Source organism: Melanaphis sacchari, unplaced genomic scaffold (genome assembly GCF_002803265.2).
Source record: "Melanaphis sacchari strain LSU unplaced genomic scaffold, SCAv2.0 Contig0_pilon_pilon, whole genome shotgun sequence".
In the NCBI taxonomy this organism is placed as follows: Eukaryota; Metazoa; Arthropoda; class Insecta; order Hemiptera; family Aphididae; genus Melanaphis; species Melanaphis sacchari.
In genome coordinates this window covers 3193580-3218172 of record NW_020270366.1, presented here as the reverse complement: position 1 = coordinate 3218172, position 24593 = coordinate 3193580, and the positions used below count along the sequence as shown (strand labels likewise).

The 24593-nt window shown below is 26.9% G+C and overlaps 6 protein-coding genes across 9 annotated transcripts; 4 read left to right on the top strand and 2 right to left on the bottom strand.

Annotated features, from left to right (window-relative positions):
• Positions 1-154: 154 nt before the first annotated feature.
• On the top strand, positions 155-1822 carry LOC112603880 (protein transport protein Sec61 subunit gamma). Its single transcript, XM_025352683.1, has 4 exons — positions 155-331; positions 397-509; positions 576-678; positions 1695-1822. The coding sequence occupies exons 2-4, from the start codon at positions 416-418 to the stop codon at positions 1702-1704; spliced, it is 207 nt and encodes a 68-aa protein (XP_025208468.1). The 5' UTR covers positions 155-331; positions 397-415; the 3' UTR covers positions 1705-1822.
• Positions 1823-1934: 112 nt separating this feature from the next.
• LOC112603871 (CDK5 regulatory subunit-associated protein 3) lies at positions 1935-4655 on the bottom strand. The gene is made up of 10 exons (XM_025352671.1): positions 4418-4655; positions 4147-4321; positions 3837-4075; positions 3497-3764; positions 3346-3437; positions 3222-3275; positions 3007-3153; positions 2746-2939; positions 2220-2391; positions 1935-2148 (listed from the first exon to the last, which is right to left on the bottom strand). The coding sequence occupies exons 1-10, from the start codon at positions 4418-4420 to the stop codon at positions 2074-2076; spliced, it is 1419 nt and encodes a 472-aa protein (XP_025208456.1). The 5' UTR covers positions 4421-4655; the 3' UTR covers positions 1935-2073.
• A 4922-nt stretch (positions 4656-9577) lies between these two features.
• LOC112594642 lies at positions 9578-11640 on the top strand. Its single transcript, XM_025339549.1, has 4 exons — positions 9578-10130; positions 10205-10347; positions 10850-11034; positions 11113-11640. The coding sequence occupies exons 1-4, from the start codon at positions 9827-9829 to the stop codon at positions 11543-11545; spliced, it is 1065 nt and encodes a 354-aa protein (XP_025195334.1). The 5' UTR covers positions 9578-9826; the 3' UTR covers positions 11546-11640.
• A 4887-nt stretch (positions 11641-16527) lies between these two features.
• LOC112593576 (PXMP2/4 family protein 4-like) lies at positions 16528-18172 on the top strand. The gene is made up of 3 exons (XM_025338044.1): positions 16528-16843; positions 16899-17030; positions 17921-18172. Exons 1-3 carry the CDS (start codon positions 16586-16588, stop codon positions 18083-18085), a joined length of 555 nt encoding a protein of 184 aa, XP_025193829.1. The 5' UTR covers positions 16528-16585; the 3' UTR covers positions 18086-18172.
• Position 18173: 1 nt separating this feature from the next.
• LOC112593568 (glutamate-rich WD repeat-containing protein 1) lies at positions 18174-21716 on the bottom strand. The gene is made up of 8 exons (XM_025338030.1): positions 21310-21716; positions 21091-21224; positions 20812-20961; positions 20156-20408; positions 19921-20089; positions 19669-19837; positions 19435-19602; positions 18174-18374 (listed from the first exon to the last, which is right to left on the bottom strand). The coding sequence occupies exons 1-8, from the start codon at positions 21500-21502 to the stop codon at positions 18237-18239; spliced, it is 1374 nt and encodes a 457-aa protein (XP_025193815.1). The 5' UTR covers positions 21503-21716; the 3' UTR covers positions 18174-18236.
• A 193-nt stretch (positions 21717-21909) lies between these two features.
• On the top strand, positions 21910-24374 carry LOC112593546 (histone deacetylase complex subunit SAP18). 4 transcript variants are annotated; one of them, XM_025338000.1, is made up of 6 exons: positions 21910-22038; positions 22109-22186; positions 22263-22369; positions 22542-22736; positions 23441-23520; positions 24207-24267. In XM_025338000.1, the coding sequence occupies exons 2-6, from the start codon at positions 22130-22132 to the stop codon at positions 24233-24235; spliced, it is 468 nt and encodes a 155-aa protein (XP_025193785.1). In that variant the 5' UTR covers positions 21910-22038; positions 22109-22129; the 3' UTR covers positions 24236-24267. The 4 variants fall into 4 exon arrangements, with proteins under 4 accessions (XP_025193785.1, XP_025193803.1, XP_025193777.1 ...); XM_025338018.1 differs by having other exon boundaries at positions 21910-22186; positions 23441-23544; positions 24207-24374; XM_025337992.1 differs by having other exon boundaries at positions 21910-22186.
• The last annotated feature ends 219 nt before the right edge of the window (positions 24375-24593 follow it).

Genomic DNA, 24593 nt, shown 5'->3' with positions numbered 1-24593 from the left:
GGTGTATCAGCATTCAGTTCTATGCGATCCAAGGAAGTTACAAACGTTTAGCCGCAAATTACATATCAGTAGTCCTTGGTTTTTTAGGGTTCCAACTTTACCGATGACGTTGCATCGATCTCATGTTTACGTACACCGTTATTGATAATAACAATCAAAACGTGTCACTACTCATAAATAGGTAGCATCCAACAGCTAATGTTGAACGACCAACCGGACCAACCACCAACGTAGCACATCATATTACATTGAAAACTCTTCGTGTAACGACCCCATTTATTTACATTTCACTTCTCGAAGTTTTTAGTGCTGTCATCCATTGTTCTCTTAAGTATATTAAATTCGTGTATAAAATTATTGTCGGGTAAACTAACAGAAGTTTTATTTAATCCACAGAGAACACGCTTAAAAAAATATGGATCAAGTAACAAAAGTGTTGGAACCTGGACGCCAGTTTTCCAAGGATTCAGTTAGACTGGTTAAAAGATGTACTAAACCTGACCGGAAAGGTAAACGCAATTGAATGGAATAAAAATTGCGTTTTGTCATTTGTGTAACTAACTTTTGTTTTGCAGAGTTTCAAAAAATCGCAATTGCTACGGCCATTGGTTTTTGTATTATGGGTTTCATTGGTTTCTTTGTCAAACTTATTCACATACCCATCAACAACATCATTGTGTAAGTATTACTTCATCTTCGAATAATTGTTCACTGTTAATTTTACATTATTGTGGGTTTTTCTATTATTGAGTTTAAAAAAAGTAGCATATCAGCAATAATTTATTATTAATATTGACCATTTGATTTCATGTATTAGATAATAAAAATATTTAACATTATTTCACTATTCAATTATGTTACTTTTAAATACTTGCATGTATTGCTGTGTCATATTCGTTCTACTAATGTACAACAGCAATTTTGCGTACAGCAGAATTTATTTTTGATTTAAATACTATATTGACCAATTATCAAATTTCAGAATGAAAATATTATCAATGTTCTCTTTGTTTTTTTATCTTTTTTAAGCAACTTTTTACTTTTTATTATATAAAATATTGAAGTGATCTTACTTAAAATGTATTCCCAAGGAAAAGAATACAGATATTTTTGCCTTTAAATGTATAGGCTGATTCTCTTTAATAATATAACTAATAACACAAACAGAATTTTATTGAAGTCTTAACTCAAATTTTTTAAGTTGTACGTTGGAAAATAGAGAACATATGTGTGCATCACATACTCTTAATATATATTTATATAATAATTGACATAAATTAGATAGGCTTTATTAAGGTTTTCTCGCATTTTTAGGAATTATATGTTTTCATACTATTTACAATAATCAATAAAATAGAACTAAATTTTTATCACAAATCAATGTATTTAATTTTTTTTTTTTATTCAATTAACTATCGATTCATTGTAATTTATTTTAAATTATAATTATAATTATTGTAACATAATCTGAATTATTGATCTGAAAAAAGCAAAAAATAAAATAAATAAAACTTTATTTCAATGAATGTATGAAAATTAAAAATTTATTTTATACTAACAAAGATAATATAAATAATTATTTGTTTTAATTAGATATGTTTATCTATTTTGTAATTATTAATATATAATAATACTTATTATTGTTAAACACTTTGATTATATTTCATTAATTTATTTTAAATATTTTTTTACAGAGGATCATGAAGTATTAGTGATTCAACTTCTCTTCTTTATTTTGAAAACAACCTTTCTTGATGATAATAAGATGTGTATAATTCACAATTTTGTTTTTATACTGTGTATTAAATATTTGTGAACATCATTTGTGTTTCCTTTGTTCATTTAGTACATAGAATTTATATATTTATTTAATGTTTCTAAGTATGAATTTTAGCATAATTATAATAATGTACTTGGTATATAAAAAATAAAATACTTTATTATGAACAATAAACATAAAAAAAAATAATTTCCATTTAAATTTGTCTTACTAATTGTATAATGTAAATAGCTGAACCATGTATGTAACCACGTCACCTTACAACTTGTAGTTGTTTTACTGATTTAATTTTATTATGATCCAAAAATTGATGTTCCAATTATGTACACTGGACGGTTTTTATATTTTTTTGATATATCAAATTCAATCTGAAATAAGTATACATAGAATAGTTTATTAAAATGTGTTAAAGAAATAACTATTTAATTAAAAAAATTACTTCAGTTATTAGTTGCTTATTTTTTTGTTGAATCAACTTCAGCTTTGGAGCCAGTTGATTATATTCTTCAGCTAACTCTTTTTTTTTATTAGAAACAGCTATTTGAGAATTAACCATTTTCTCAATATTGTTGATTTTTTGAAGAAACATTGACTCCAGTTTATTTAAATATCTGATGGCATTAAAACAAATTATAATATATATATTAAAATTAAAATTAAATACAGAGAAAAATAAACAGAATCCTATTTAAAATTCCTCATCTATGAGTAAAAAAAATTATTTAGTTTTAAAAATAATTTTTGTGATAAAATTATATTTAAAAACAATGAATAAAGATTATTATTTTTCTTTAGTTGGAAATTCTTTTATTACATTATTTTTATAAAAATTGATGGTAAGATATTAATTTAGATGTTTAAACGACGTAAGTCATTTATGTTAATATACCATTATTTAGAAAAATTGTCACTCGAGGGCAATAACATATCCCACAAATACGGCCTTGATAGTATATTAAATTTACCTTGGTGAATGTTTAATTTGCTGTAAATGTTGCACAACTGGATCATTCAGCTTTTGTTTTACTACTTTAATAATGTCCAACATGGACGCAATCTCAGGTTTAGATTCATTAATTTCTTCACTAGAATAGACTGATAATGTAGAGTTTGTTTCATTTGATAATTCAAGTAATCGCATACTTAAAAATGATTCTAACTATAATACGATGGTAACAATATAATTTTTCTACATGACAAAAATTTTATAATTTGTTATATCTTACTTCTAAAATATCATTCATAAATTCATTTTTTGTTTTAAAATTATCTAATAAAGTCAAAGCTTCATTGCCTCTGGCAATGCTGCCATCAGTTTGTACATTTTCAACTACTATTCCACTTTCTTCTAGAGAAATACCATAATCAATGTCCTACATACACAAAAATTAAATATTTATATTAAAAAATAAAGACAAAATTAATTCAAACAAATGCAAACCTCAGATGGATTCTCCAAATCACCCCAATCAATTTCTTCATCATCAGTTGTATCCTATAAAATCAATACTCTTAAAATCTTATTCTCTACATATATATATATATACAAACACAAAATTGCATACTTTAACATCTTCTTCGATTGTTAATACAGGCTCTTCTATTTTACTTGGTTTTTCTCCGTATAGATATTCATAATAAGTAGAATTTCCATTGTCTGAAAGTATAAACTATTTTAATATCATGATTAAACTGATAAAAAGAAAACAAAATTACTTAAAATATATTGAAGCATTGTTAATTTTATGTCTGAACCAAGAATATTTGCAACAAATAAAGAAAAATATGTATTGGCTTTTTTTAAATTTTTCACATGTTCTATAACATCATCATAAACTTTTTGAAGTTCGCATAATCGTCCTATAAGAGTGCGTTTAAAACTACAGTTATCATCAACTATAGAGAACTGTTTCCGCAATGTTTCCAAATCTTTTTTAGATGTTTGAATAGATTTAGTGTAATCTTCAATCTTTTTATCACAGTCCTATATAATATCTATTATTAGCTTGTTAATTATAATCATTAAAATATCATATTTATAATTGTAATAATTTACAGTTTGTTCAGACTGTAATTTAGCGATTTGCTTCTTGACTGCAGGTATATGAAACTTGATATTTTGTACAAGAAGATCACAAGCCTCAGCCAGGTAAACATTGTCTTTTAAATACAACTTTTCGATTTCTAACCAATCCTTCATCCTTTGCGAGCCATAAGAACCAAACAAATTTTTTGTATCTGCTTCAGTTTCTCTTAATATTTCAATTATACGTTTACAGTAGAAATAATTAATATCTAAAATAAAATTTAACAAAATGTATAAATAATTATGTATGATTTACAAAAACCTAAGTTTAAGTACTTACATGTCCCAGCCAATAATTGTACAATCTCATTGTTTTCAGGCATATCTTGTATAGCTTCATTGATTTTTTGTCTTATGGGTTGTATGTGTGAATGCCAATCTTTTTTACAGTGTTTTCTGCTCGTTAACCATTCGCTTAGTTTTTGAGCATGGATTTCAATTGGAATATGACTTTCCTAATTGTACATAAAATAAGTAAGTAATAAATTCAAAGTTTAAAGTTGGTTCAAAAAATAAGTGGTAAATTATTATTTTGAAATTTAATCACTTACCATATTTTCTGAGTTCAAAAACAATAGTATTTAATTATTTTAAATTTATAGGTCAAATTGTAAAATGAAAGGACTAAAAACTAGGACAATTTTTGATAAGGTTTCAAAACTGGAACCACAAATGGATTAAATTTAATGTATTTAGTGCTGAGGCTAGACATCTGGTGACTGGTACAAGTGGTGAATTGGTGACTTGTCAGTTGTATTTACTATATATTTATATATAATATCTCAGACCTCTGTGAGTATTATCGGCAAAAGAATTCTTATCAGTAGTTACTAATAATCTAGTGTCAGTATAATACCCAAATAAAATGTTAATAACATTACCGTGGTTGTAGACTACTCAATATGCACAAATGCATACTTTAAATATAATTATTATGCCAGCTATATGGTTTATATGTGCAACAAACTATATATTTCAATTTCAGTATTTCAGTAATTGTGTTATTGTCGTTATTGACATTATTCCACAGTTAATTTTTTTCTACTTAGATCTTTAATCGCTAGTAATGAAATCGTGAAAATAAATATGAAGTATCTTAAACTGTTTTTTGACTAAGAAAATCACTTTATTAAATAATTAATATATTATTTAATTTTTAATATAATACTACTACTATAACTGTCAATAGGTACTTTATATGTACCGTAATAATAATAGGTTACTAAAATAGCTAATGAGTGATTTCTGTGATTTTTATTTTTTTTGAAATCTCTATAAATCATTAATACACATTTAATGATGTATAAATCGCTTTAAAGTGAACGATAAAAAAATAATTCGAAATAAGTCTGTGTGTATGTATATTTTTTTATTACAAAAATTCTATTCAATTACTTGTTTTTTAGTCGTCATTAAAGATAAACCGGAATTAATTGCGTGAGTTACCTACAGATACAATTTTTTTTCGATTTCACTTGTGTGAGTACTGTAAAAACTTTTCTGGACATCGCGTAGTATTCGTAATTTTCTGTTTTATTGTTGCTATTGATACGTTTGTGAAGTTGACCCTTCAACTTTATTCAAACATTTTAAAAACTATGCTCAGATTTAGCATGAAGGTTGCCAGAATTTGCATGTCCAGTTCGAGAATTTACAAGTATGACTTAGACATTGAAGGGCTGGGTATTAAACTTTGAAAACTCGCCCTGGTCTAAGTACTTAAATACCTAAAGAACTATACGCTCGATATTTTAAACTGTAACAATGTTTTCGTATACATGACGTGTACAAAAGCAAAAATATCGGTAATCGTAGTGTCAATGTGTCGTATACTCTTTTAACTCGATGCATCGTTCACGAACATTAAACAGGACGAGATGGTACTGTCTGTCGTCTGAGAAAGTCCACGCGCATACCGGCACTGAACACTTACTCATTGACCATAACCACCGGGAACTAGACGCTGGACGTTCCGTCCGCGCCCATGTACACGATCTCGGGACGGTCGACCGATCAGAACGCAGACCGGAAGTGGCGTGGTAGGTTACTCGTCTCCAAGACCAGCGCATTACTCGGCCGTAACGCTCAACCATTTAAAAAAACAGACGTATGGGCCCGTCGTGATGCTCGGCAGCGTCAACTGCGTGCAGACACGTTCCGTTACGTCAGGGCGCAGCAATTCTCTTGGCGGCCGTGCGCCGGCTCGCAACAATTCATATTACACGACTGCCAACAAGGTGCCGGACTGGTAATTACGGCCGCCGCGAGTACAATAGAATGAAATGGCTAGCAATAACCATAAACATAGAGTCATACAATTCAATTAGTCAACAAGGTTAGCCGAATTATTTTAATTAAACACGGAAATAAGGAAGAAAACTTTAAAACGATTTTGTAAAAGATTTCTTTAAGCTTATGAACAAGAACTCTAATATCGGAAAAAAGGAAAGCCCGTGCTGTATGGCAAAGAACTAAATATCCTTCTGACAAACGACTATTTAACCACCTAACCAATAAACTCAAAAGAATCTTAGCTAAAACAAAATCCGATAATTTAACAAACGATCTCGCATCCCTATACACCACCAACAACTCTCTTTGGCAAAATACCAGGAAAATTCTTCGCTCTCAACATCCAGTACCCCCTCTGAAACCCTGACGGTACATGGCTGATCAGCGACTCAGAAAAAGCGAACGCCTTTCGTCATCATTTACATTCAACGTTCCAACCACAAATTGACATCATATCTCACCACAAAATAGTTGAAATCAATCACTTCCTATCCAGTCCACTACCTCTGATCTTTCCACCTAAACATACCAGACCCAGTGAAGTCGAGTTTATAATCAGTAAATCTGCACATCATAAAATTCCAGGATATGACCCATTACATCAGAAGTCGCTTCCCAACTGCCCGAAAACGCCATTTTATCACTCGCACACATTTATAACTCCATGCTTAGACTATCATACTTTTCTTTGCTTTGGAAATTCTAGGTCATAATTATGATACTCAAACCCGGGAAACCTCCTGACTCTCCCAGCTCGTACAGACCAATTAGCCTCCTACTTTTCTTCTCCAAAGTATTTGAAAAACTCAAACTCCCAATCATTGAAACAAACCTTCCAGACAACCAATTCGGATTTCGTAACAATCATTCCACCATTAACCAGGTTCATTGCATAGTCGACAAAATCTCATATTCACTTGAAAAGAAATTAATCTGCACAGACGCCTTCTTAAACGTAGCTAAAGCGTTCGATCAAGGCCTCTTTTTCAAATTAAAATCAATATTTCCTCCAAGCTTCTACTTAATGTTCAAATCGTATCTAGAAGACAGGCATTTCTCCGTACGATATGGCTCAACCCTATCTGACATATCATTAATTAGAGTTGGAGTACTGCAAAGAGCTGTAGTGGCACCTCTCTTGTTCAACCTGTACACATCAGATCAATCCACCACCATCCTTACCACTACTGATGACTTCGCTGATGATAAAGCTATCCTGGCCCTCCACCATGATCCTCTCGAGGCATCCAACAGAATCCAAACCCACCTCGACATACTCTCGACGTGGTACAAAGAATGGGGATTCAAACTCAACGAATCTAAATCTATCCACTGCACATTCACTCTCAGACCAATAAGCTGCCCCTCTATCACACTTAATAACCAACCTCTCCCAACCGCTCAAAATGTGCGTTACCTAGGCTTATACCTAGATCGCCGGCTCACGTGGGCTATCCACATACGTAACAAATGACTAGTACTCAATAATCGCCAAAGATAGCTTCACCTCTTCCTCTCTTCCAATCAATCACGTCTCATTAAATAAAAAAAAATCCTTATGTATAAGGTAAACCTATCTAGTCCTATGGAGTTCAACTCTGGGGATCAGCCAAAAACTCTAACATAAGCCGAATCCAAACCTTCCAATCAAAATGCCTACGACAGATAACCCAAGCCCCCTTTTATGTGTCGAATGACACCTTACACAGGGACCTTCTCATTCCAATAGTAAAAAACATCGCCAAAACCCAATACAAGCGTTTCCACCTCAAACTTGCTAATCGCCGTAACCCTCTCATCCAAGACCTCTTTTCACGTACAATTCCAGGCGACCCTGTCCGTCGTTTAAAACGTAGCTGGTGCCGTGATCTTTTAGTGGACTAATTTACTAGTACCTTTCTCGCCATGAAGTGCTATTATTGAATAGCTCCTTCAACCAAGCCAACCATGACCTATTGTAACCCTCCATAGTGCTTATTGTAAATATTTCTGTTACAGATTGTACAAATTAAAATAAATATGTTAAAAAAAAAAGCTTATAAACAATGCGATTTTTGGTATTTATAAATATTGTATTTCAATGATTGTGTACTAATGATTTAAAAATTGTGTAGGGAAGACTATTGACCAGGTATGACGTAGAATACAAACAGAACTGGTATCGAGTGATGTTAAAATACAGAAATTTTTAAATTCAACTATACCTACCTACATTTAAACACGCAACGTCGTATAATTAATACTTGAGCCTGAGCGCGATATCATTAGAGAACAAAATTATAAAATTTTGAGGGAGCTAACAGTTATAAAATTAAAAAATCAAGCGTGTAAGTATATAAACCGCTGCAGCGGTCAAAAGTTCTTTTTCATTTTTTACATAATACAAATATATTCAGTTTTTTAAATATTCGTAGAAAACAATCATCTAGTCCATTGTCTGATTATGTTACACTTCTAATAAAATCTATTTCAACAACATATATCAAAATTAAAATTAACCATAGTCTTAAAGCTTTAAATGAAAAACCTTCAATAAGAATGTGGTATAACAAATAAACTCTTTTCCAAGATCAGTAATAAAAAAGACAAATAAAAAAATTATATTCTAATCTTTCAATATAAATAATTTTTAAGTCCTAATAATTTTAAGGTATTTTAATATAATTTATATATTTAATTTTAATTTTGTTTATAAAAAGATAAACTATGTAATATGATTTTGTATAATAATTTGTTTAAGTATTAAAATTCTGTTGTTAATTATTTAATTTATTTTGTTTTTGTTTTTTTAGAATAAACACCCAAAAGGGCTCAACCATAGCATAGTAATACAATGTTACCTTTAAATTAAAACAATATAATAGATACAATAAAAAATAACATATATGACAGTTAAATATAAATAATAGTAATTCAGTTTAGTAAATTAATTAATATAATGTAATAAAGTGGTTATGGTTTATTATTTAATTTTAATAATTGTTTATAGAATTTAAGAGATGGATAAAGATAATATATTTAATTTTAAAATATCTTTTTCTAAAGGTTTAAGTCCAATAAATTGTTGAAACATTAACTTAGATACAGTCATATATGAAGAAACGTTTATACTATAATATAATTACAATACCATATACTTCAACTTTTACTTACTTGAACTTAGATACGGCCTACTAATACTAGTATTAGTTGATACTTGATAAATCTTAAACTAATAATACTTATAATGTTGACTCTATGTCTCTATGATCTTAATTTTTAAGGCTCAAATTATGTTTATACTATATAATATTATATATTTAAAAGTTAAATCTCAATGAAATAAACTCAATATTTTACATAATTTGTGTCACTAAAAATGGTCACACTGTAAAAAGAGCCATTGGTCGCCTCAATATTTATGGATACGGCTGCTCTATTCTACTCTATGATTCATCTGCTCAGCGCTCACTTTTCGTGAGCCCGACTTTTTTTATATATAGATATATTATTTTAGGTCTAAGGGAATGATTTTTCATTTTTATCTGTTATCATTATTCTTTACAAATTTACAATTTCACATTCAAATTTCATGCTGAAATCATAATTATTAACTATCAACTAACTACAATCGGACAGTTTAGATTTTCAATTTATTTGTTTTTCATTATTCATTATATTGTGTCGCCATGAATTCTGCCTCTACAGCTCGAGTAAAAGAGAAGATTCGTTATGATATAGGTGTCCATCGTGAGGAAAACAAACAAACACTTTTAGATTCGAGACGAGGAGTTGTAGTTGAAAAAGACAATTTAAGTAAAGAATTGACTATTGAAGACATGCAAAATATGGCTCTAGAAATTAAACGTGGAAAACAAATTACTGTTAAACAATTAAAACTGTTAGAAAATGGTTTTTTGAACTACTTGGAATTTATTCCACTGTTTTATAATGTTCAAGGGGCTGTTGATTCCTTACTTCGTCTCGCCTCTAGTAAATTAATATAATTATTTTTTTAATAAATTCAGTTATATTCATCAACTAAGTATTGCTATATTTAATTTCAGGTAAAAATGAAGAAATACAGTTAGCAGCAATTGAATGTTTTTGTAACATGGGCTTAGGAGATAAAAAAGTATGTTTTAAATTGACAAAATTAATTGCACCATACTTGATGATGTACATCAATCATTTGAATTTTAATATATCAGTAAGTTAATGCTTAATTATTTACATTTTAACTATTAAACAATTATTTAGTTAACTCTTGATTATTTGTGAGCAACGGTTGTCTGTGGAATTACATATAACATTTTTAGAGTAAATATGTACAAATGTATAATGTACACAAAGAGGATCTTAAAACAAATTCATTGTAAAGGGAGGTAATCTATACAATTTAATAATAGTATAATATGTTATGTTTAATACTATTTTAATATAATTGTAGCGTTTTTATTTCAATTAGTGTTTTTCTTTAATTACTTAAGGATTTACTGCAAAATTAACTTATCCACAGATAATTGAAAGTTTACTGTTCATGGTTGGTTCATTAACTTTTATTTTATAGCATTTAATTAACTTTCTGTTAATTAAAAAATAAATATTAATATACATTTAGGTACCTACCATTATAAATATATTTTTTAAATTTATAGTTTGTTTTAAGGTTGAGTTTATACATTTATTAATTAAATAGTTTTATTTTTTAGGCTATGTCTATCTGGACGCTTGGGAATTTGAGTGATTCTAGTCCAGGTGCATGTAAATTACTTCAAAATCAAAATTTACTTGGCGCACTGATTGATCGCTTAGAAAATTCAACTTGTGATCAAGTCATTTTTGATACTTTTTATGCCTTGAAACTTTTTCTTAAAAACTACCTATACGATTTACCGTAAGAAAAATTTATTTAAAAATTAAGAAGTATAATGTATAATATATTGTATAAAACTATTTATGTTTATATTATTAGGATTGATGATTTAAACAAATTGCTATATGTATGTTATAAGCGATTGACTACATGGAAATTTTCATTTTGGATAGTGTATCAAATTTCTTGCCGTCAAGACACTGATTTGATAAATTCTCAATGTATGAGACGTTTATTTCATGCCTTAACTGAAGATATCATTGATATAGAATGTTTGGTGCCTATTTTAAGAACATTTGGTAATATTATAGCTAAGGATTCAACTAATCGTTCCGTAAGCTTATTTCTTGTGGGATTATTACATGAACAAGGACTTATTATAAGAGATATTTTAATTAATAATAGAGAAATTGATTTAAGAGATGAATGTGCTTGGTTGTTAGGTAATACTTTAAATTCATTAAAAGCAAATAAAATTTTATTGGCAAACACCGAAAAATTTGATGAACTTTGCAGTTATCTTTTCTTCTAAATGTTGTATGTTGTATGTATTGCAACATTTTTATGAATATGAATTATATATTGAATTATTTTTAAACTTTTAACCTAGTTATTTAATTATTTATACACGGTATGTTAATGTATGTATTTTTATTTTTTTGAAAACTATTTGATATAATATTATGGATATATTTTATTTTTTATATCAACTTATTTTAAGTGATTTTTTTTTTAATGTTTAATCTAGTTAATATACTATACTTTATATAACAAGAGAATGTCTATGGCTCGCTCATATAAATATTATAAATGACATAATACATATTAAATTACTCTATCATGTGGCAACTGTTTTATGTAAGAGTGTGCAACAAAAGACTAGTTTTGATTGGCTGCCATTTATATTCTTTTAAGGCACAGAGTATATATAATTTGATTTGTGTAATGTGTAAAATTTGTATTTATTTATTTTTATTCAAAAAAATTATACAATATACATATTAAATGTATTATATAATAAATATTTTATTATATTTACAACACCTCATGAATATTATTAGAGAGCGTAAAAGTAAATGTAATTAAAACATATTTAAATTATAAAGTATTTAATTAAAGTAAAAAATATAAAAACACATCATGACATATGGTCAGAGAGAACAGAACATCAGCAGATGTAGTCTGTAGGACCTAGCCGATGGCTGCTTGAAACTTTCATACCACACAATTTGTATACTTTATGTAACTTACTTGTGCTATATTAAATAAGCAACATATTTTAACTACTATTTAAACCTAACTGACTTAACAATCATTTCCAGACATGAATTTAGTAGATTGATGAGCACTAAGACGCACGCTACACTATATAAATGTTAAAAAAAAAAAAATGATTAATAGGTATACGAAATTAATATAGGTATGTTTTTATTATTTTTGCTACAACCTAATAAATCTTATTGTAATAATAATTATTGCAAATAATAAGTAATATATTTCTAAATGAATCTAAAACGTTTCCAATGTTTTCATCCAATAATATTTGAACTAGGCCCTAAAATTGTATGTACTACAACACATTTTGTGTAGTACAAAAAATGAAATTTGTACTACAAAATTCAAAAACATGTACAAACAACAATGTTTTTTTTCTATACTATTACTATTCATTTTATATCACTTGATATAAACATTTAATTAAAATATGAGTGTAGTACAAAAAATAGAAAATTTTAAGTCCTGGTTTGAATTGTTTAAAGATTTGTACCTACAATAATATTTTAACAAAATACTCTACGTATTATATGTATAGCCATTACTTGTTAAACTCCTTATAGATTTAATTTAATAGATTTTAAACCAAGAACATTTCAAATAAAAGAAAAATGATTTAATTTCCTCTAGTTTTTACAATTAAAAACCAAGATAAAGGAAATATTTTGCCCAAATAGATGTAATTATATTTTATTGAAAATTACTCAATTATAATTTTAAATTTTTATGTATAGTACAAAAGTACAAACAACTAATAAATATAACATGTTTAATTAATTCCCTTGGCTAAATTTGATTTTTATTTCTCTTCCTATTGAAAATCTACAAATTCTGTTTCTCCAAATTTATAGACACAATTTTACAGGTAGGTACCTAAATAAAAATAACGATAACTAATAAGTTTCTACAACTTCGTTGATACTTTGAATCATCCTCGGTAATCAGTGGTGGGTAAGGTCAAGTTATGGTTATAATAATTATTGTTAATATTGTTATAATATAATATTATTACTATTATTATATAGGGCACCGAGATTGTAGTACTAAAAAACTAGTAAAATGTATATTGCACTAAAATATACCAAAAATTGCCCTGAAAATATTAAAAATTGTACTAAAAAATAACGTTTTATCAAAATTCATATATTTACGTTTATTTTTATCTATCATTAATTCATTAACTTATTTTATATATTATATATCACTTACTCATTTGTAAAAAAAATTGGAAATTAAATAATATTACATAAAAAATGTTGTTCCGTTGAACCATAAGTATAAATCCAATGTCCTTCGGTTTGGAGTCAGTAAGTTTTTGTACCTTGAAAAGCTTCGTTCTACGTTGGTTGATATTAGCGGAGCGTACCTACTTAAAATAAACTAAATCGCTTACTGTCAATTTTTATGTAAATTCTCTAAGAATTTTTATAAAACCGTTTAAAAAGTATTAAATAAGTGAAATTATATGAAAAAACTTAAAAAAAATTGTTAAAATTGTCTTATAAATGAGTAAATTTAATAAAAATTCTAAAAATTGCAGAAAAGTACACTTAACACTTTTAGATTTTAGTTCGTATTTACATTACACGTATTTTAAACTTGCTTAGCAATTAATTGGAAAAGTAGAAAAAAAATTACAAATGCAACAACATCCGTGCCCTAAATTTATTATCTATTAGCAAATTATTATTTTATTAAAAGCGTAAACTATTGGTAAATTTAATAGACAAAAATTGAATTGTAAATTCTTTTTTGGCACACTATTCGTTAAAATTGTTTAATATTGGCAAATATTAAAACATACGTATATTTGGTTTTGAAATAATTTATTGTGTTATTTTATTATGGCTAATATAATGCCAAATTTTCATTTAAAATTAACTTTATAACTATAAATTTATAAAACTTTATATTTTCTTATTTTTAACGAAGATTGTGTATCTATAGGTCGGTCAAGAGGTCTTATGTAGGTAGTATTTTAGTTTTTACCAATAAATAATAATCTTGATTCCAAAAGATATTAATAGATTAGAAGTACTTCAAGTACTATTGTCTATTACCTAGTACTAGGTGTATATTTATCTCAAGGATCAAAATACGTCAGAGTTTTAAAGCATAGTGATGACATGATGTTTTTTACCGAAAATGGAAATTTGAAGTTAAGGTAACCAACATATATTATAGGATGATTCATCGAGTAGTAAACACTTCCTATATACATTTTTTCATTTAATACGAATTTAAACTTTTTGCAAATAAAATAAGCTCCCTAATATTGTGCTACAATAGTAGCTATCTATATTATTGTACTTTTAATTTTATTTTAAAATTTATCGATAAATTAAAAACTAGTCTAGTTTTAATTCTGATAACATCAATAATGATTTATTGTAAGTATAAATAGTACTTAAAATTTAATAAAAGAATGGAAAGAAAATGGTGTTGATAATTTTGTTCGTTTTGAGTTTCGGCTAGATCTGGGTAAGTCTGTCGAAACGGGTAAAATACCATTCATAACATAAGTATGATTTATAAATATAATACTTATATTAAGTATTTGATTTTAACTAATGACTATAATGACTATAATGATATTGATTATTGATACATTACATATATTTAGATCATAAGTTATAACAACTTAAACCTTGGTTACATCCACTGGATATACCAAGGAAACTTGAGATAGTAATAAACAAGCTTTGTATTGACCATTTACAAACATCACAGTTTTCTAATGAACAAAGAATACCCACCAATTATCTTTTCTTACTTAGTACCAACCGACTATTTGTCACATTGCTAGGTACTAATGAAATGCCTCGCGTAGAAGAAGTTAAAGGAAAAGGCTAACCTACTTTTTAGAATACATTTTCACATCACTTAGAAATTCTATTGACTACTAATTCGGCTGGTACTGAATTAGTTCCCGAGCTCCAACCCCACGTGCCGAAATGGTTCCAGTTCAAAAAAGGTATTTTATTAAGTTGAGCCGAATTGGTTCCTGTTTAATTACGCACATTTTCCTTTTCAATTTTACAGGCTTAGGACTGCTAACTAAAAAAATTATATAATATATACAATTTTAAATCGTTGATTTGGAAATAAACTATAGTCATCGCTAGGAGTAGGTACAAAATACTCCTAGGTTCTTTTGGAATCCAAACTTGTAATTGTCAATAATCAACAACTTGGTTTTCTTTTCACTAAACATAAACTTCATAATTATGAAAAATTAAAATTAAAAAACGAATTACAAATTACAAATTTATACGATGTGTTATTCGAGACTGTACAGTGCTCACTGCTCACTAACATTAATTGTCATTCGTACATGGGTTATAAATTTAGACGATATACTATACAGCAATAAAAGTACATATTATTTTATCTCAATCGGTATCTTAATTGATTGGGATATAACCGATAATTTGCTAAACTTCCAATAGGTAAACGGAAACCAATTCGGCTCAACCTAATAAAACATCTTTTTTAAACGGGAATTAATTCGGCTCAACTTAATAAAATACCCTTTTTAAACGGGAACCAATTCGATTACTCCCACTAATTCAATAGTCGATTACATATTCTCGTCAAAACTTATAAAAAAACTATAAAAATAATTAATTAATTATTGTACAAGGTTGTATATCAAAAGTATAAACGGAAAATTTCTTTTGTAAATCCTAATGACCTGTGCTACCAAGAGTTTGTTTAAATTAATAAAAACTTAAAATGTAGATAATGTTAGTTTTAATTATGATAAACATATGCTTTTAGTAAACGTTGATTTTTAATTAATATTATATTGTGACTGAAGTTCCGGATGGTTACATCAACAAAATAATATGTACATGTCTTTTGTTATTAATCTTATAATAGATACCTACTCATACTTATTGTGCCACCATGTGTATATTATGATTAAAATAAAAATAAAAAAAAGGATATTATATTATTTTATGCATAGAATCGTAGTACCTGATTAATATTTTACGTTTTTTCATGTATAATTTTTCCATTTTTCGAATTAAAAATAAATAATCAATAGGTAATTACATGTATCTATAATTTATATAATAATACTCATATAGATATATCATATATAGGTACATACAATTTTGGCAATGGCCAGTATCAAGGTTTGTTCAAGATCACCCAATTTTAAAATTGGCAACTGCCATCATATCTATAAATAATAAAACACATAAAAATAATGAGAGCCTCCTAACTGACATGCAGTCACAACAGCTCACAACATTGTTGTAGGTCCTGCGCGAAACAATAATCTTCAAAAATGACGACCGTCTTCGCCCGAATAGTAAAGTTTTCAATCGCCTACCCAGTTACCAGGGGAATGGCTTCGTATGCAGTAATATGGCCAACCGGATGTCTATTACAGCAATTAGCTTTTGGAGATGACAAATTTGACTTCGCCAGGGCAGCTCGGTTTGGACTGTTTGGAGCATTTTATGTGGCCCCGACTTTAAATGCATGGCTAACTGTTGCACGTTACTTATATCCAAAGAATGATCTCCGTAGCGCAATCATAAAAGTGAGCTAACAAGATTAAACACCAAACAAATAATATTGAAATTAATATTTATCAGGCACTTTTGGAGCAAGTAACGTACTCACCGTGCGCAATGGTGAGCTTTTATTTTGGTATGTCTTTACTGGAAGGGAAGACGGTCGAGGAAGCAAAAAAAGAAGTAGAAAAAAAGTTTTTACCAACATACCAGGTATAAATTTGATATTTGTTAATAACTACCAATAATATAATAGGAACCAAAACAATCAAATTTTAGTTAAAAAGGTTAAAATATCATAAATAAGAAAAAAATTAAGATAAGTGTTTATAAAAATTAGAGATACATTTTGAGGAATTTTTTTAATTAATCATAAAAACATTAAGTTATTGAAAATAGTATTAATACTAGTTTGAAGTTATGAGAAGGCGTTTCTATATTATCTATATATTATATATTTTAGTAACCTAAAATACAATTTTTGTCATTTTACTACTGATATACACGAATAAATATTATAGTAGATAATATAATAGCTATAAAATTTATAATTTTGAAACCAATTTCAATTATTTTTCTGTGGCTTATTATAAACAGATATATAAGTATATAACATATATCATAACAATTTACTGGTCTCTTTAATAATATGTATATAATATATATACACTTAAAATAATTTATGTTGTACAATTTTATTTTAATTACTACATAAAATCTTACATCTAATAAACATTTAATGAAATGGTAAGTTGCTACTTTTCCTGACTTAATTAAAATCAATATAAAATTTAGCTCCATAATATAAAAATTATTCAAGATTTATTTATGAATAAAGATAACACTGATAATTGATAATAAATGCACTAGATATAACAAAATTCTGTATAATATAAGATATCAAAAATAGACAAATAGTGATTAAAATAGAATTTTAGTTATTTCATTATAGAATCATAAATTTAATTTAAATTAGTTATTAGTTACCAATTGTTTAAATATATTTGTTATTTTTAATGAATGAACTAATTTTTTCATTACTTTTTTATGGTTCAGTTGTCTTATTTTAAAAATTGATTTATTTTGTCTATTTTAATAAACAGGTTGGTGTAGCAGTTTGGCCATTACTGCAAGTGTTCAATTATACAATGATTCCAGAAAAAAATAGGATTCCATTTGTTAGCTTATGCAGTTTAGCTTGGAGTTCATTTTTAGCTTACATGAACCATTGTAGTGTAAAAAAGGATAACACATTAACCATCAAATAAAGAAACAGAATCATTCCAAAAAAAAATAAAATATATATATATTGTTATAAATATAAATTGTGTGTATTGTGTATATTGTATATTAAAAAAAACATAACTGTAAAATAGTAGCAAATACTACTAAATATATTTTTAACTATTAAAATTTGTTTTATATACTTATGGTTCTGAAAACATTGAAACCTGTTTGTGCAGTACTTATAAGAACTCCAGTAATTTGAGGATGCCAATGAAGTTCTTTGATGTGCTCTTGTCCTTGGTGAATAAACAAAAGTTGTGGTGGAATTTCCTAAATAAAATAATTGAATATTTATTACAACAAATATAAATCATAGTAAAATCTGACAAATAATTAGTTAAATAGATTTTTAATGTAAATCACTTCTAGAGGTATTCAGGGATTATTCTATCAATTATAGTTATTAATTTCTAAAATTTAATAACTCAGAAATACTAAGGCCTAAAACTTGTTTACCTATATAATTATAAAATGTTATAAGTGATAATATAGGAAAGAAGATTATAAGTTTTTAATATATATTATTATTCTAATCAAGGGTATAAATAAAAAATTTAACATCAAAAGCAAAAAATTTAAATGGCCCTGCATTTCCCTCAGTATTCTAAAAAGTCTTTTCTTTGCTCTTAATCAACTGACAACAGACCTTTGGATATTAAGGCTACAATAAAGTTATATTGCCAGATATACCCTATTATGCTACTCAGTTTTTAAAGTTAGCTTAAATTCAAATTTATTTCTAGTATATCAGTGTTACAACTATTATCGATTATCAAGAAAATCTATTTGAAATAATGTAAAATTGTGCAAACTTCAAAAAAATTGAAGAAAATAAACGGCTGAACATTTTTTATTTTTTTAAATATCAATTAGAAAATTTTTTAATTTCTTAATTTTACATATTACACAATTTTGAAAAAAAAAAAATCGAAAAATTAATTTAAATGTATCCCATATGAGAAATGATAATTAAAAAGAAAAAAAAGTTTAAAATGTTCAATAAAACAACAGTTATTGCAATTGTCAGTTCACTATGAAACACCCTGCATAAAAATCAAAAAATTATGTTTTTATGAATAAAAACAAAATAGAATATATTATTATATTTGGTATTTAAATGAGTATGTATAGTAACATGGCTACTAAACATTTTTTTTAAATTAAATAGGTCAAATATTGTGGAATACTATAGATTTACAGGTCTCTTTTAAAAGAATAACAATACCTGTTTACAAGACCAGCACACTTATATAATATAACTTATAAGTATAACTGTGACTAAATGTTCAATATAAAATATATTCATTTTTAATTAATTTAAATACTATACTTTTATATCATCTTGGTCATTAGTAGTATCTCTTTCAACAGCTAAATCCCAAATTGCTATTTGATCATCATCACCCGCAGAAGCAAACACAGAACTATCATCTGGACTCCATTCGACTGTTGTTATGGCACTAGTGTGGTGTTTGAATACAGCTAGTTCCTTACCTTTCTAATTTAATGATTTACTAATAGAATAATATTACTAATGTGTCATATTAAATATAAAAATGTATACTTTAAATTGTCTCAAATCCCAAATCATAAGTTTTCCATCATCACCACCAGAAACAATTAATGGTTCTTTTTTGTTCCAATTTATGACATTTATGTCGTTATCATGAGCATCAGCAATTGTCAACATATTGGCTTTGTTTGGTGCTAACCGAGTATCCCATATTCTTAGTCTGTTAAAATAACAAAAAAAAATATATCAAACTGTAGAAAAATGTATATCGTTGTTTATATAAAATATAATATATTTACTTACGATCTGTCTACAGAACAAGAAGCAAGCACATTAACTTCATTTGGAGACCATTGTAAATCTTCAACAGACTCTTTATGCCCACCTAATGAATGTAAATTAACAACCCAACCACTGTCACTCGGTTTCCATGTATGAATATTTCCTTTGCAATCACCACTGGCTAAAAATCCTGTAACAATAAAAAAAAAAATTAGTATTCATTTTATATTAGCAAAAATAAAAATTTAATTAATACCTGGAGATTTGGAAGACCAATCTAAAGCAAAACCTTCGTCTCTATGTCCAGAGTATGAATATAAAGGTTTATGTTCAGCTATTAATCTCTTAGGAGCAGCTTTACCAAATTTTTTTTTCTTCTCTTCACTTCCAATTTTACGATTTCTATTAGCTTTTTCGACTTCTTTCAATTTACTATTTAAATCGTAAATATTAACAATACCTTTTTCTGACCATACAGCTGCAAATACTTTGTCTTCAACTGTAGTATTCTATTTACGATAAAAAATAATAAATATATTATACTTTTTATAGAGAATGTGATTTAAAAGGAAAGTTAGTGATATTCTATATGAATATGTCAAACCATTTGAGTAACAGTATTAGAATATAAAGGATATCAATAATGGCAGAAATAGAGAAATGGAGTAAGTTATGTACTTAAGTTTACTTAAAGTGTTAAATAAATAAATTTTATATTTGTTCGTTATAGGCAAATAACTATCATGCTTATAATATACTTAGTAACAGTTTGAAAAAATATTTGCTAACTATAAAGAGTTAATACTATGGTATTATATTCTAGTAATATAGTGTATAATCTATAGTACAATTATTAATTTACACAATCCATGCCTTTAAATGTTAAAATGTTTAAAAATGTGAGTAATTTACCCTAATTCGATTAACAGTGCCCAAATGAGGAATTGAAGATATCTGTAACACAGGTTGATCTTTAGATTCATCATCACTACTGTCAGACTCAACATCTGAATCATCTGATGAACTACTTTCTTCATTTTTAATCGCATTTAAGTTGGATAACTAAAACAAATAATAATAGTATTCTGTATTAAAAAAATATTTTTAAACAAAATATTAATATATAAATTAAACATGACTAAGTGTTAACATTATAGGGTTTTAAAATTATTAAGAAAAGTATGTACTTACCTTCATAACAAACACACAATTATCTTTGGCTTTTTCTGCTTGGCTTCCAGCAACCAAGTACATAGAGTGTGGAAAGTCACTACGGCCATAACCTAAGTCGTCAATGATCACGTCAAAGCTCAAGCATGGCAAACCTAATGGTTATCATGGAAAGTAGGTTATTTAAACTTTCATAATAGTGGTTAAAAAATTAATTAATGCCCAGATGATAATATGTACCAGAATCAATATCATGTAGCATGTGGTAAGCAGATGGATCAAAAACCAATGATTCGTCTTCTTGCATCTGATGACCGGGTAAGTAAACTTGTCGAGGTTCTCTTTTATTAGGTATGCCGGATGATTCACCGGTTTCGTAGTTTTCATCTTCAACGACCATTTCTTCTTCACTTTCATGCTCTGAATCAGACATTTTTCCAGTGGCTATTTCTATGACGTCGTTTCAATTGAAGAAAGTAAAAGACCAAAACTTGTAACCCCTACTCAGTAAAATACAGGGATTTAAATGATAAGGAAGTATAAGTAATAGTTGTATAGTTGTACTCTAAATAGCAATTAATAAAAATTAACAATTGTTATCGTTAAAAGTTTAAACCACGCGGACACGCGGTGGCTCGGGTAATCAAGTCTCACTATCAAGTATCAATCTACACTATCAATTCACTAAATTTATTCAGTTTAGCCAATCATAAAATATTTATATTGGCTATGGAATTATTATTTTGTGATATATTAATTTATTTTATTTATATTGACTGTAATGCAACACTGTACTCAAAAAGTTTTTATGTTTGATCGTTTGATGTTTGTATTTTGTAATAATTGTACCTATTTAATAGATTAGAATCAGATTCTCTGTTCGTATATTACTGAATCCAATATCCATGCAAAGTCAATAAAAAGACCGAATTTGCGTAATCGCCGTGATCACATTTTAACTATTAAACGGTTGTGTTTTAAATGTATTTTGAGAATTTCGAGTAAATATTTATTAACATTTGACATTTTAATCCTTTAGTTAACATTGAACTCAATAGAAATGGCAGCAGTTGAATCACTTGTCAAAGTTGAAGAAAAACCTGTTAACAGAGAAAAGGTTAATATTAAGTCTTAAAATAATATTGATTTACTTATAAGGTGTAAGTATAAATTTAAATATTTTATTATTTCAGACTTGCCCATTATTATTAAGAGTGTTTTGTGCAATGGGACATCATAATAATTTATCGGAATACTATCGTGGCGCTGTACCTGGCAATGAGCTTCAAATATATACGTGGTAAATATTGCCTAGGCCATAGACTCCAGGACCTAGAGTAACAACTAAGTTTTTTTTATTTTTCTTAACTATATGGGGTTGCCCTTTCTAGTCTTGCATTTCTATAAGGTTCTAATGCTTACATCTTAATTCGCACAGATATTAAACAATAAACATTTTTATTTACTTTTAGGATGGATGCTACACTACGTGAATTGACTGGTTTGATCAAAGAGGTAAACATTGAATCTCGAGTCCGTGGAACAACTTTCGATTTTGTTCTTGTATCACCAGAATATAATTGCCCAAGATTTAATGCATATGAAATTGGACTTACTGTTGCTGGAAATAGATCTCCAGATGATTCAAAAACATTAGGGAATACAAGGTATATAAAAGTTATAGTTAATGTATATTTTTAAAGCATTTAAACAGGGGTTATCATATTTTTTAATCAAGGACTATAAAACCTTCAAATTTGCAGTCCAAAGATTTTGAAATCACAATTGCAACGTACATGCACTAAATATTTTATTTTTGAATCATTTTCTTTAGTTGGTATGACTGTAAAAACTTGTCTCTGGACTTTAATTATAATATGTTAAATATTATAGGCTTTATATGTAGTAGTCCATTTAATTATGTCAAAAATAAAAATTATATGTATATATTTTGCTATTTTTACAAACTGTGTTTCTAAAAACTTCAATGACCCCTAAAAATACTAACACACGTGGGTACTTTCTAATAAATTAATTAAAATATATTGAATACTTGACGTTTCACAAACTCTTATCCGTAAATATGTACAAAGCAGTTTTAATTAATTAATAATTTAACATAAAATATCAACAAAAAAAAGAGTTTATAAGGAAAAAAAGCAAAATTAAGCTTACTCTATTAGGATATTAATAAAATTGAATACATTTATATTCAAAAATCATCTTTTAAACAATTTTTTTTTTTTGAAAAAGCATTTGTTGTCAATTCTGATGTCTATTGAGTACTAATAATGATAACTGTCTAACTGTTTAATTATAAAGTTTTTTTTTGATTTAGCAATATATTGGTTATTTAATAATTATGTTACAGATTTACAATTGGTGATTATTTAGATGTTTGCATAACTCCTCCAGAACGTTTTATGAGAAGACCAGCACCAATGCGTTACCGTAAATAATTATATTTGAAATATTGTAATTCTCTATTTAATAAATGTAAACATTTTTGAATTTTTAAATGAACCTTTCTTATTAAATATTTTTTTTTATTCAATGAATACAATTAAATAACTAATTTTCAGCCCCAGAAAAAATAATTAAATGTGATATAGGAAAATAATATTTAAAATGTTTGTATGTAAAGTGAAATAAGAAATATTTTACCATAGTCATTTTTAATATATCTGCAATACATTAAATAAGTTAAATCTCCATTAATTTATGTTTTACTGTAAATTTAAAGTTAAATTAATTTTTTTATATTAAGAAGGTAAACCGCATAAATAATAGTTTTGCTAAAACATATTAGTTTAGATATATTTGAATTGAGAATGAATATGTAGGTTTCATTGTATAATAATATTATAAATTTTAATTATTTTGTAATAATTATTATATTGTCATGTAGTATTTATAAGTAAAATTTGAAATTATTATTAGATTTTGAATAAAAAATGAACCCATTGCGTTTATTGATTATCATTAAACTTATTACATATAATTAATCAATTATTCATAAAAAATCTTATTAATTTTTAAATTATTAAAAATATTTAAATTTAAATTAGTTATGGCGTAACCCATAAGAAACACCAATATATTTTAATTGATGCAATTAATTTTTGTTTTACTTTCAGTTAAAAAAAAAAAACCTTTCAGTCATTGAACGAAAATCTGGTATACTGAATCATGTTAGCCTATATAAAATGTCATGTCTGATTGAAGTCTACAATATTTAGAAAATAAGGATTGAATTGTCAAAATACAATTTCCATTTGAAACAATGTATATTAATAATTACCATAATATCAAAATTGTAAAATATGGTTTAACAAATATTTATATTTGTGTATTCATTATGCAATATACTAATATCTATTATTAATAATATAATTTATGACAGATTGAATCATTTTTATTACCAAATATTGTATAATTTATTTTTACTTTTTTTTAAATTTATTTCATAAGTAGAATATTAAAAAAAAAAATGTTAAGTAATAAATGTGATCAGTGTCAAACGT

Coding starts and splice junctions, on each gene's coding strand:
- LOC112603880 (XM_025352683.1), top strand. CDS start 416: ATGGATCAAGTAACAAAAGTGTTGGAACCTGGACGCCAGTTTTCCAAG. Junction 510..575: donor TACTAAACCTGACCGGAAAG/GTAAACGCAATT, acceptor TTTGTTTTGCAG/AGTTTCAAAAAATCGCAATT.
- LOC112603871 (XM_025352671.1), bottom strand. Junction 4,076..4,146: donor ACAATTATTGGCTGGGACAT/GTAAGTACTTAA, acceptor ATTTTATTTTAG/ATATTAATTATTTCTACTGT. Junction 3,276..3,345: donor CAATCGAAGAAGATGTTAAA/GTATGCAATTTT, acceptor TTGATTTTATAG/GATACAACTGATGATGAAGA.
- LOC112594642 (XM_025339549.1), top strand. CDS start 9,827: ATGAATTCTGCCTCTACAGCTCGAGTAAAAGAGAAGATTCGTTATGAT. Junction 10,348..10,849: donor ATTTGAATTTTAATATATCA/GTAAGTTAATGC, acceptor TTTATTTTTTAG/GCTATGTCTATCTGGACGCT. Junction 11,035..11,112: donor AACTACCTATACGATTTACC/GTAAGAAAAATT, acceptor TTATATTATTAG/GATTGATGATTTAAACAAAT.
- LOC112593576 (XM_025338044.1), top strand. CDS start 16,586: ATGACGACCGTCTTCGCCCGAATAGTAAAGTTTTCAATCGCCTACCCA. Junction 16,844..16,898: donor TCCGTAGCGCAATCATAAAA/GTGAGCTAACAA, acceptor AATATTTATCAG/GCACTTTTGGAGCAAGTAAC. Junction 17,031..17,920: donor AGTTTTTACCAACATACCAG/GTATAAATTTGA, acceptor TTTAATAAACAG/GTTGGTGTAGCAGTTTGGCC.
- LOC112593568 (XM_025338030.1), bottom strand. CDS start 21,502: ATGTCTGATTCAGAGCATGAAAGTGAAGAAGAAATGGTCGTTGAAGAT. Junction 20,409..20,811: donor GCACTGTTAATCGAATTAGG/GTAAATTACTCA, acceptor TATCGTAAATAG/AATACTACAGTTGAAGACAA. Junction 20,090..20,155: donor TTGGTCTTCCAAATCTCCAG/GTATTAATTAAA, acceptor TTATTGTTACAG/GATTTTTAGCCAGTGGTGAT.
- LOC112593546 (XM_025338000.1), top strand. CDS start 22,130: ATGGCAGCAGTTGAATCACTTGTCAAAGTTGAAGAAAAACCTGTTAAC. Junction 22,737..23,440: donor AAAACATTAGGGAATACAAG/GTATATAAAAGT, acceptor ATTATGTTACAG/ATTTACAATTGGTGATTATT. Junction 23,521..24,206: donor ACCAGCACCAATGCGTTACC/GTAAATAATTAT, acceptor TTTTACTTTCAG/TTAAAAAAAAAAAACCTTTC.